The sequence below is a fragment of the Scardinius erythrophthalmus genome, assembly GCF_964197995.2.
Source record: "Scardinius erythrophthalmus genome assembly, chromosome: 17".
Taxonomy (NCBI): domain Eukaryota; kingdom Metazoa; phylum Chordata; class Actinopteri; order Cypriniformes; family Leuciscidae; genus Scardinius; species Scardinius erythrophthalmus.
Window position 1 is genome coordinate 19,916,352 of NC_138237.1, and position 13,253 is coordinate 19,929,604.

The 13,253-nt window shown below is 36.0% G+C and overlaps 1 protein-coding gene across 5 annotated transcripts in view; it reads left to right on the forward strand.

Annotated features, from left to right (window-relative positions):
• Window positions 1-1,374: 1,374 nt before the first annotated feature.
• The window catches only part of dixdc1b (DIX domain containing 1b), a 31,182-nt gene continuing 19,303 nt past the window's right edge, over window positions 1,375-13,253 (forward strand). For 2 of the 5 annotated variants that reach the window (XM_081390674.1, XM_081390672.1), the window contains exons 1-5: window positions 3,143-3,382; window positions 9,113-9,242; window positions 9,333-9,458; window positions 9,533-9,782; window positions 11,886-12,005. In XM_081390674.1, the coding sequence (XP_081246800.1) occupies window positions 3,323-3,382; window positions 9,113-9,242; window positions 9,333-9,458; window positions 9,533-9,782; window positions 11,886-12,005 (686 nt within the window). In that variant the 5' untranslated portion in view covers window positions 3,143-3,322. Of the gene's footprint in view, window positions 1,695-3,142; window positions 3,383-9,112; window positions 9,243-9,332; window positions 9,459-9,532; window positions 9,783-11,885; window positions 12,006-13,253 lie in introns of those variants that run through there. The other 3 variants (XM_081390676.1, XM_081390675.1, XM_081390673.1) reach the window with 3 other exon arrangements.

Consider the following 13,253-nt stretch of genomic DNA (forward strand, 5'->3'; position numbering starts at 1 on the left):
AAACAAAAACTTTTCATTCAGTTAATCGCAATTAATCGATTTGACAACACACACACACACATATATATATATAGTATATGTATGTGTAAATAAATATATATAAGCACACATATATGTTATATATTTAAAAACTTTATGTTAGATGTGATTAATTGATTTGACAGCACTAGTATTTTCAATTTTAGCAAACATGATAAACCTAAAAGATCTCGATAACCCACTGTCATTGTTTTTCTAGTCAATCCAAACCCAGCATGGCCTGACACTTCCATAACCTCCCCACTATATATTTAAAAAAACTGATGATAAACAGACACATGGAAAGACATTCTGTGAGCGATGAGTGTTAACTTCTGCTCTCGAGACATAGATCAGTTCTGCGGTACTTGAAGCTTTCACTGTGTGCTTCAACAGCTCTAGTTTTACAAAAAATAAAGAAAAGCAATGGGCAGTATGTAATTTACATGTTAAGTATACGCCTCTTGTTAAAATCCATGTAATTTATGTTATGTAATAGCAAAGGTGCCCGTGTGTGTATGTATGTGCCAAGTGGAGTTATATCCCTTGAAATATCAGTATGATGCGGTCTGAAATATTTACGTAAATGTGAAAATAAATATGATCTAAATCTCAATTAAAACTAAAAAGTATAATAAAAAAATGTGAAGTATAGCATTATTTGGAAGCTAAAGTGTCTTCGCAAATGTATCTACATTCAATGCAGCACTGAGAAATTGTGTGCAAAGAGAAATAAGACTAAGTCAAGTAAAACATTGGATGTGTATCTGGACAAGTATTTTTGACAAAACAAGCACATGAGAAAAAAAATGAGCTCTGCATGCATTAAGCAAAAGAAAAAAGATATGAAATAATATTGAAAGGTGCTTAGAAATGCTTGAAAAAGTTTTCCAGGTTGAGTGGAGACACTGGATTCTGTATTAACTTTTGCGTATCATTTTGTAAATTGTTTGTTTTTAGATTATTTTAGACTGTGACTTTCTTTTGATCTATATGAAATATAATCCAAATCAACTCAAACGCTGTTCCAGTCAATAACTAGCATGTCAGATTGCCAATATTGTCTTTAACATGCAGTGAGCCTGATGTGCTAAATGCTGTATTCCTGTGCATCGGAAGCCGATAAGGTTTATAATTATTGACAAATTTATATATTTTTAAATTTTGTTACTATATACTGTATGGTTGTTTCTTGTGCAATTTTTTTTTTTTTTTGTATCAATAAACAAATGTACAACAGCTGAACATTCGTCATATTGGATTTATTTTTAAATAAAAAAAATGTCAGGAGACTGGACATCCCAAATATCAACTTTACAGTTCGCATCTTTTACGGCAGGGGGAGACAGACACCACTAATACGATAAAAAAAAAAATCACACAGCACAGGGTAAAGGTAAACTTATCCTTTCATAACGACATGGATGACTGAAAACACTTGCGCTGTTGAATTTACATTCTCTTTTAATGTCAGTTATTGAAACAATCTAAACTCGCAATGAACAAACCAATGGCTGTTTCGCGCACGTGCCACTGTGTCTAGTAACCATAGAAACTAAGTTAAGGAGTGAGTCGGCTGCAGCGATTTACTTTTGCTGGCGGAAATTTTACTGTATTTATATGAATGCAGATCAAACTTGCTGATGATATCGTCAAGAAAACGTGAGAAACCTAAGGTAGGTCGCTCAAACTTTAAGAATTGCTTTCTGATAGATTGTTATGAATGCTAACGCTAAGTAGTTAGAGGCTGCTGAGAACGTGTTTAACCAGCTTATCTTTACAACATTTTAGCAAGATGCTGCATTCACCATTTGTGGAGAAACCTTTAAGTTAAGTATGATGATCACATATAAAAATGGAAGACAGGTCAGAAGTAAACCTCAGTAGAGCTCATTTATTTAACTTAACTGACTACAAAAGATTATCTGCTTTTATCACTATCAATAAAATCATTTCAAATTATATAATTTTTACTTTTTTTAATAAATAATGATGATGATAAAGATAAATAAAAGCCATTGTGCCATTTACACTGCACAGAAGATATTAATATTCTGTATATCATGCATGTATACTGATTATTATGTATTGCTATAATATATGAAATTAATAAATTAACGCAGGAATTAAAATGGACAAAACAATGCTTTGAAAAAATATGAATATTAGGCTAATTAATGAAAATTAAAACATGAAAAGATAAATGAAAATTATAAATATAAATGATAAAATCAGTAAATATAAATTAAAATAGGCTATAAATTACATACAGTTTGCACCAAAAAAAGAGAATTAAATTTTTAATAAAGTCACGTACTCAATACAGCTTATTTATTTAATTGTCTACAAAATATTTATTGTTTAGACGACATGTTTGGGCTTCCCACTATTAACAAATTGATGGGGATTATTATTATTTATTGACAATTTCGAGTCATGTTTCAGTTTGACCCTATCAGCTGCAGTTCTTACAGCAGGGGGAGAACTTTCTATTACTGTCTATGAGGGAGACATGTGGACATTTAATAAAAAAAAATAGAACGACCATAATGCCCAAATTGTATATGGCGCGCGCGCGTGTGTACTTTTTTAAACTAAAAATCAAACTTACAACAATTAGCTATTTTTTTATATATATATATATATATATATAAAAATAGCTTATTGTTGTGGATTTGATTTTTAGTTAAAAACCAAAAAAGTATAGAGGCAGAAGCAGGAAGCATGAGGCAGGCAGGAAGGATGTGGTCTAATGGGGTTGTACACAATGAACCCAGAGTAAACTGCTTACACATTTTAAGATTTCACATCATGATTTCTTACATATTGTGCTGAGGTGTTGGTTTAAAAAAGGAGGGACTACACTACAGAGTGTGATATCCAGACTAGAGCCCATCTACTGTGCTTTACTTTCATCAAGTTTTAAGTGGACTTAAAATGAGAAATTATTTATAATAGCTACAATATGAATTTTCCACTGTCCCAGACCAGACTTTACAGCGCATAAGCGGGAGACAGTAAAACAGCCAACGTAAGCTCACGCGTCGCCATAACGACCGCGGAGCAGCTGCTGCGGACGCATGCGCAGTTGTTCTCCTCCCCATCCGCGTCCACCTCGTATCCTGTTTCAGGTCTAGCGAACTAACGGGGTGGCACATATGGCCATTGCCTTGGCTGAGGTGTTTTCTGTAGTTTCCTTTGTTTACCTCAGTTCCACCGATATGCGGTCAAAACGCTTTTGCTGAGTAAGGACGTTACCATTTCCCCCCCTCGCGCACTCTCACCTTGATGAGAAGTCAGAAGAATGATCGCATCCCTGTCTAAAGGAAATCTGCTTGACGTGCTGCAGGAGGGTCCTAATGAGGTACTGATACTACTGAACTCATAAACCCTCATGCCTGTTTACACGTGCATTCTTTTCATTTGCTCATTTGAGTTCTGATAAGTCGTAAAACACAGTAGCTATCGCAACTTAAAAGGCGTTCACGTATGAAACTCTGAAGAGTGCGACGGCATTGTTTGCGCCTTCTATGAGATGTTACTGTAGAACAACAGATAGCTGCTTTTTTCATGTAGTATTTGATGCTTGTGAGACACTTTATCGTATAAATTAGTTTTACCGTCAGTGTTTAATTGGTAAACAGCAGTAATAGTAGCCTTGTGTCATGTGTACACTGCGCAGAAGTTGTATATTTAGCCTACAATGCATTTACAGACCGTTTAAATCACTCAAAACATAAACATATGTATAGATATTTATGTACTGTATATACATGCATTTTAATGGGAATTGGAGATGCAAAAATAATGCTTTAAAAATGTTTTACATATGAAATTATGAATATTGAAACCTGAAATTATCAATAAAAACAACAAACTGTAAATTACGGCATGTGTACAACAGTTTACACAACAAAGTGATAGTTTCAGTAAGTGTTTTAGCTGTAAAATGCTAGGAACAGTCCATGAGATGTTTAAACAGAGAAAAGGATAGTGTTGACAACTGTTAAACAATGTGAGACACAATCCCATTAATCTTTCATTCATAGAAACCTTCAATGCCTCACAATTGTAAATATATGTATAAATTATGTGATACAAATGTATTTACAAAGGCATTACAATTGCAGAAATAATGCTTTGAAAATAATGTTTTAAACATGAAATCATAAATATTGAAAAATAAAATGAAATAAAATTATAAGTAAAAAACAATTAAACACATTATGCCATATAGACCACATTTTGTACAATAAAAGCGCTAATTTTAGTAGCTTGTTAGCAGTAACATGTCATTAACAGTCCATAAGACTTCCAAACTGAGTGAAGGATAATCTTGACATCTGTTAAACAATGGGAGACACAATCCTATTATATTGCATTTATAGAGACTGTTTAATGCCACAGAGGTATATAATATATATGCGGTATAAATGCATTTACACTTGAATTACAATTGCATTAATAATGCTTTGAAAATAATGTTTTAATTATGAACATTGAACAGTAAATGATAAATTATGGCATAAAACCCACAGTTTGCACAATAAAAGATTACTAGGCTATATCATCATGCTCTTATAAGTGGTGTTACATGTGGGAGGAGGTGTTAAGCATATTATTCCATTTCTAACTATGTGCACTATCATCAGACATTCCCTACTGATGTTACCTAAGGATGAGTGCTTCTACATCTGCCTGCCCTGCGGCTGTAACCATTAAACCATCAAGCACTGTTCTCAAACCATCATTGATTTTTTGTTATGAATCCCAGCTGTCAGTTCCACCTAGAATAAGGTGAGAATACAGCGCAGTGATGGAGATATATCCATCTGTAGTGTCGCTGTGGGAGCAGACAGCTCATTTGTACAGCTGGCTGCACAAAACTATTGCTACCTTCCAGTTTTACAGCACAGTCAGCATCTTACTCTGGATCTGTGCTGAATGTTCTCTGTGTTAGTTGTTCTTCCTGAGAAGCCTGTCACTCTGGGCCACTGTTAGATTGAAGTGAGACAGATATGCTTCAGACAGAGCTTGCATTGTGTTATTCAGCCCACCATGTGGCAAATCAATAAACACTACTGTGCACAGTTGGTGCATGAAGGGTCCCTGTGAAAAACATGCAAAGCTCATTTTGTGCATGTGTTTTTTTTGACTGTGCACATGTCATGACACAACTACTAGAACTAGCCTACTAGATTTTGGTTGGGAGGTTGAGGCCTAGGGCTGGGCGATATGGAGCAAAAAATATATCTCGATATATTTTGCTATATCTCGATATACGATATATATCTCGATATCTTTACAGGAAAAATAACCCCCCAAAAACTACTGCAAAAACAAATATGCCAAATACCACAGTCTTTTTTTATTGAAGTGCAAATTGGTAGGCTGTTCATGTAGGAACAAAGTGCTTCTGCAACATAAAAAAATAAAAAATCCCTGTATACAAAAATAATAATTTAACTGTAAAATAAAGGAAGAAATAATACATATTGCACTATTTTTAATAAACCTGTATAGAAATATCATTACTAATTTTGGCAAATAAATAAAAAAAATGCCATATATCCCCCAAAAACTGCACAACTGTAGAGTAAAACATTAATTAAAAAAAACTGATAAAAATGCATCTAAAAATTGACATGATTGTTACAAAATCACACTGTCTGGGGCCTCTGGGGAACTCAGAACAACTGCTAGCATAAAGTTTAAGGTAAAAATAACTGCCATTAAATTATAGTATCTGACTACTATGCAATTAGATAAACTGTTCATTCATTACATCACTTTACCTCTGTCTTTATCCACCTTTATCTTCTTCTCTTCTTTTCGGCAATGTATATAGCAGAATAGGTAACTTAGGCTAATGCTAATTTATAATGTGTCATGTAAATTCGGCCATCCGTCACAATCAGGAAACTTTGAACGTGTCTAGAGCTGGCGCGAGCTGCCAGGCCCGTTTCTAGGGGAGCATGTTAAGTGTGAGTGTGTTAAGCGCCCTCAAACAAAAGCAATGCGGCGAGAGGCGACGCTACACAAAAAAATACCAACAACAACTGATCGCGCGCGCGCGCTGTTTCTGACGCACTTCAAGCACTCGCTGGGCGGGGAAAGATTGATGTGCCTGACCGGACTCGGGGGACTTGAATGAGACAACACGCGAGGGCGGGGGCGAGCACAGCACAGAGAAGGCAAACAAGCAAATTGGCGAAATCAGAATTAAATATAAACAATATATCGATATATACGATATGTCAAAATCCATATCGAGTTTAAAAAATATCTCGATATATCGTAAATATCGAGATATCGCCCACCCCTATTGAGGCCCCAGGAAAAGTTTCCCCACAGTTTTAGAATAATAGCAGACTGTATTTTGTCAGGGAGTGACACTTGGCATCAATATGTTCAATTTCGGTCATACACTATTCAGAAGTTTGGGGTCGATAAGGTTTTTTTATTCTCACCAAGACTGCATTTATTTGATAGATATGTTAGAGGGTAACAGTTTAGGACCCGAGGACCAGATGTTTAAAGAAGACCCGGAGTCAGAATTATGGTAAATTGAAGTAAAGTTTTACTGAAGATAGTTTGCAGTTTCATCAGCAGAAGTCAGCTTCAAGACTCACAAGGAGTTCGTAGGCCGCAGTTACAAAGATCACAGCAATTATACCCTTCACCAAGGTCTAAGCTACGTCCTTGCTTCAGATTGCAGTTTCTGATTGGCTAAGAAATAGATAAACATAGTAATTTTCCACACATATACAGAAAGACGGAAGCATATCTCCATCGATTATGCAGTTGACACTCGGACCCTGAAGTTAGGCACGTCGTGTCCCAAACAACAACTCAGTCAATCTCCAATAATGCCAGTGGTTCCTTAACCTGCAACCAAAAAGACTAACACACACACACACCGACACACAGCTTTTTCAAGGTTGGATTTGGCTAGGCTCTAACTTTAAACAGGAGAGTCCTCTCAAAACATCAAGGTAATGCGTTCTTTCTCTCAAGGAGAGCTACACTTTAGTCTAACTGGAAAGTAAGGCTTTAACAAAGAAATGGTCCCTTAAACTATTGGCTTCATGACCCCTATATGTTTTAACACTTTGAAGACTTTTCTCAAACACAAAACAATTCCCTATTTCATTTCTGGAAGCTGGGCTAAATAAGCAAGCACTGTTGCATTCAGATATCAAATACAGACATTAAAGAATACATGGAAAGAACATTTCAGTAATCACACTGGTAACTTCTATAACAAAGTAAAATCTCCAGAGAAGTCATTCAACTCATTTGATATTTAGAAGGAAAAATATTGATTGATACCTTGATTATAATCACTCATTACATATACATTGAAGCAGCAGTGGATTCCAATCCACCCCCTTCAGATAATACAGTAAAAACAGTAGTATAAATATTATTCCAATTTAAAGTAACTGTTTTCTCTTTGAATATATTTTAAAATGTAATCAGTCTTCAGGGTCACATGATCCTTCAGAAATCAATCTAAGACTGCATTTCCACATTTCCATTTTTTTTTTTTTTTTTTTGTGACGTCCAGCTTACATCTTCTTTTAAAAGTGACCCATATCCAATGTATACAAAGATCTGTCATGAAAATCTAGATGGCGCATACTAATAGGTCCTTAACTCAACCTGTTTGCATTCACATCATTCTCTCTAGATCACAGCTGATTGGTTCCTGCTGTATCAGTAGCCATGAGCTCATGTGCGAAGCCTTCAAATACTTGGTTAGCGTTTGCTGTAGCAGTTGAAACCCTTCACCTTCCCCAGTTCCACCTGCATAAATCTGCTATGGGTAATTCGTGTATGTATTATTGCACAGCAGCAGCATGTCTTGCTCACAGCAGCGTGTCATGTATGTATTGGCAGTAGCAAGTCCCGTACTTGCTCTGCAGCAGCAACTGCAATAACATGGGAGGAAAAAATCTGAATTGGGTCACTTGAACCATGTAATGTAAATGCGGCCTAATATGCTGATTTGGTGCTCAAGAAACATTTCTTATTATCATCATCAATGAATGAAAAAAAACAGTTGTAGAAAGTAAAAATAGAAAGTTCAAAGGTGTCAAATTTGATCAATTTAATGCATCCTTGCTAAATAAAAAAATAATAAAAAAAAATCATACTTACATTTTTCGTTTTCATTTACTGCAAAAGCCCTTTTTTAACACAGAAAGAGACATTTTGAAGACATTTCAATAGACCTCTTTCAATAGAGGTTCTCATGTTCAACTCACGGCTTTCTGTCGCATTGGATAACAGCTCAATTGTGGGGGATATTATCAGTGAATAGCATGCAAATTTCGGCCATTGTATGGCTTTATAAGACTTGAAATATGAGTCATATGGACGACTTTTATGATACCTTTATGGTTTGTTTGTATCATAAAGTTATTGCTGGGCTTATTTAGCTCACATAAGAAAACGCTTTTTCCACCTGCTGTATTTTTTCCTGCACCACCCCACATTTTTCTTCACTGTAAAAAAAAAAAATCATATTTTGTTCAGTGCACAGCACATTTGCCAGAGGGAAGAACTGCGGCAAACCTCACTGCAGTCTTTATGTGTTCCTACATGTATTTGCTGAAGAGGAAGCGTGAGCGTGGGGAGTTAAGCTGTCCTTTTGTGACCAGGCAGAGAAAGTGCAAGTCAGACTAATCCATGCGTTGAACCCGGGTGATGCTGACCGGCGGGGGTGAATGGGGATGGACTTGGCCTGTCAAAGTTGGTGCTTCTTGAGCACTGAGGCATAAATTTCTTTTGACAACGGGTATCCTAGTGGGTATCAACACAGGCACATCCTGTGCAACCTCTCCACCAGGACCGTCAGCACTAATAATGAATGTCTTTCTGGGATGCAGTTTAACAGTACATAGAGTCATTAATAGAACGATGTTACAACAACGCGGTGGACACATTGCAAAAAGCAAATAATGCTAAGAAGAAAAAGCAAATAATGAAGTAATTGTGAAATTACTTGGGGGTACTTGCCCAATCTGCCCTTGAGCGATAGACTATAACCAAGTTTGCATTCACATCTATGACATGTTTGTCTTTCTAGCAGCAACTGGCTGCCTATGTGTCTTGGGTTAATGCACAGCTGAGGAAGAAGCCTGGACTGAAACCTGTGAGTGATCTACGACAGGATCTCAGAGATGGTGTGGTCCTGGCACACCTCATTGAGATAGTGGGTAAGTCTATACATCATATACCACAATTATTGCAAGACTCTAATACAATGCACATCTTGGTATTGAGATGTGTTTTATTTATTTGGCAAGCTGGTGAGCTGCTGGATGGCATTCATTATGTGCCACGGGACGATCAGGAGAAGAAGCAGAATGTGGAGAAGGTTCTGCAGTTTGTGTCATCCAAACGGATCAGGATGCCACAGACGTCTGCCAGGGGTGAGTTACAGAGCAGACTCTTAATCACACTTAAGCTGATAGACCTACTTATTTCTTTCTCTCTGTCCTCAAAGACATTGTGGAGGGGAACCTGAAATCCGCCATGAGGCTCATCCTCGCTCTGGCTGCACATTTTAAACCCTCCGCATCAGCCAGTCACAGAGCTGGAGCTAGTGTAGGCAGGAGTTCCACTGGCTCCTCAGCCAATCACAGGCCTCATTCCACCATGGCCATGGCCCAGAATGCAGCAGCAGCACTGGCAGCAGCCAGGCAGGATGCCGCACGCCCTGGCCGCTCAGTCTTCCATCTACGACAAGAATGGAGGTACATATATTGTGCCTTTTCTCTCCTTCTCTTTCTTCAATAGAGTTTTGTAAACTTTTATTCATTGAAGTAGAATTGCTGTCGTAGAGGAACTGTTCTTTACAGCAGTGTTGTAATGTAAAGGAGTACAAATACTTCGTTACTGTACTTAAGTAGAAATTTCATGTATCTGTACTTTACTTCGTTATTTAAATTTATGTCAACTTTCACTTTTACTCCACTACATTTCCTAGATAAAATGTATACTTTTACTCCGCTATATTTCCACTAAGCATCTTCGTTACTCGTTACTACAAAATAAAATCAGAAGAAATGTGTGCGACTACAATAAGGGAGGTTTGGCGAATCACTGCTCCTAGATTGCAGTACGCACGGCGCTCGCTCTATTTCAGCGTAATGCTTGTTTGAACCGTAATGTTCCTCATACATAATATCGATCAATAAGTGTTTTTCATCAGCGTGAAGAGGTCAATAACATAGCTGGAGGACAATTATGTCACATTTACCTCAGGAAAGCCATTTAATAATAGGCTATAGCACAGTTGGCAAGACTAAAAATAGCTATAGAGAGTATTTTGCTAAATATGTGTTCTATATTACATATTTATTATATTTTTACTTATATCATTAAAGTTTTTATTATAATAAAAAAAACGCATTCTATTTAATTATTTTTAACCTTAAATAATAGCCTACTACAAGCTAGGGCTCTCTGTATGTTTACAGCATTAGGGGAGTTGTTGTTGTTTTTTTTTTAGAAAAATTAACGCAGATCTTGAGTAGCCTACCTAATATTTATACAAATGAGTCAATATTAAATCAAATCACAATTGAATTGAATTGAAATAATAAAAAAGCGTAGCTTACCAGAAATTATAAACATTGTAACATGTCACTAAACCTAATAAAATTCAGTTTAATTACAAAAATGTTAGTGACAATCACAATACAATTATTGTGATGCAATTTTTTTTTTTTTTACAGCTAAAGGTACATGCAGTGGGAGATAAACGATAACACAAGTAGCCTACAGTACAGGCTACACAGTCCCTCCAGTTTTTCGCGATTCCATGATCGCTGAATTCAACGCATAATCAAAAAAAAAAAACCTTTTACTTTTACTTCAATTACTTAAGTACATTAAATATCAGAAAATTACTTTTGATACTTAAGTACAGTATATATCAGATACTTTAAGACTTTTACTTAAGTAATATTCTAAAAGGTAACTTTCACTTCTACCAAAGTCTTTTTCTAGTACAATACTTGTACTTTTACTCAAGTATTGCTTTCTAGTACTTTATACAACACTGCTTTACAGTATTAAGCGGAAGTTCGGACATGCTCTCCTTCTCATTTTAAGAAGATTCATTAGCTTTGCTTATAAGAATAGTTCACCCAAAATAACATTCTGTTATCATTTACTCACCCTCATATTGTCAACTATATGTAAATTGACGTCATTATGCACTGAAAATCTTGACATCCACCCTTGCTCTTCTTGATGCGTACATGAGAGTAATAATGTCCTGTTCATGAATAAAGCAATTGAGTCGGTGAAATGTTATCAGTGATAAATTCATACATTTTGGACTTTTATAATCCTTTTATGGTACTTTTGCAGCCTTTTTGAAGCTTGAAAGCTTCAGTCCCCATTCATTGCAAATGCATGGAAAAGACCAATCAGGACATTGTTTAAAATGTCTACTTTTGCATTTCTAACATCAATGGGTAAATGATGATTTTAAAAAAAGAACTTCATTTTAGAGTGAACTGTTTCTTTAACAGATAAACAGATGCCCTCTTGCTGCTGTCTGAGGGTATTGCCTCTCAGTTCAGAGGCAGCATATGGAAAATCTGATTTGCAGTTTCATCCTCAACTTATGCTTTGCTGTCATCTCTAGCAACAATCTCTAATATGCTTTGTTGAAGCTTTGAAAATAGTTTGCATAAGCCTGAAACAGGCCAGAATTCTGAAAAATATTTGAGAGAGGCTTGTCAATCCGTTTAGCTTACAAATGAAAAAATCATCCATCCTTGAAACAGCATTTTACAGTTTCTAATCTCTCTGCATTTTTATTATTATTATTTTTTTGCTCTTAGTCGTGGCTGCAGTATTGAGGAGGACAGTGAGAACCCCTGCTGGAGTGTCCGAGCATTGGTCCAGCAATATGAGGGACAGAAGGGGTCATTTGAAGAGGAGACAGAAGCAAGATCCACTGGGTAAATTCTGAATATTGATGGTTAAATAAAATGCACCCCATCTGTATATTACTTTACACTGAATTAACTAATAGTTTGAACATATAGAAGGGATATAAAAGTATATATAAAATATAAAAGTAAAAAAAGTAAATAAGTCTAATAAAGTTGGAGTCAAAGCTGTAAATGTGAATTGTAACATTAACATAATTGTAAGTACTGAAAGAAATAAGGTCAAAAAGTGCAGATAAGTAGAAAACAAGATGCTGATGTAGATACAGTATAAGCTTATAAATTGAGAATACATTCAGCTGAGAATCATTTGCTTCAGTGTCATCAGTTTTCACCATATCTCTTAGTTACCAAATGCACAAAAACATGTTATCACAACCCCTTCTCTTTATTCTCTCTGCTTTTATGAGAGGAAAACACATAGATTGGCTGGAGGAGGCTGTCACGAGGATTTTGTAAAGGCTTGTTTTGTAAAGCCTGAGATGTTGCTGCCCGCTGGTTTTCTCTGAGGCATCATCATGATTTGCCACTGAAAACCATAAAATGTGTCTGTCCTTTTATGTGGGTCTTTTAGCTGAAGGAGCTGATTCAGTACCTGATTATCCAAAAGAACACCAAAAGAACATCATTTGTACGCTTAGTCATTATGCGTTTTTGAAGGTGTCTTTAAAGGGGTCATGAATCGAGAAATCAAATTTTCCTTTATCTTTTGACATATAAGAGGACAATGTACTTTAAAAAAACATTCTGTAAGTTTCAGAATTCAAAACTTCCTTATTAGTCCATAAACTACTTTTAATAAATCCAAGCTCAGAAAACAACTTGTTTCAGATTTTAAGACATAATAGTATGACGAAAGACTGCCTCTGCAGATCAACGCCTACTTCTACATCATCACATCTTTGGCCCCACCCACTGGCGTGTTAGTGAGATGAGAGAGATACCGGATCACTGGACTAAATATAACATTACCTTCCAAAGGATCCAAATGCTAGGAAAGGTTTTTTATTTATTTATTTATATTTATTTTTTACTTTGTAAATGTCTCAGTAGGGCATTATTTGTTTGTTCGGTAAATATATACCGAAATGACTCCACATTTCATTGTAGAGTCTTTGAAATCTCTTATTTACATCGTGTTTGCACTGTTAATTGTGATGAAAGCATTCGTGAGAGTGCAGAAATCGAGTTGCAATGATGAGATCACTGCATTCATGCGCTCAACATGTCCGTGATCGGCTACATGCTCATCACTGA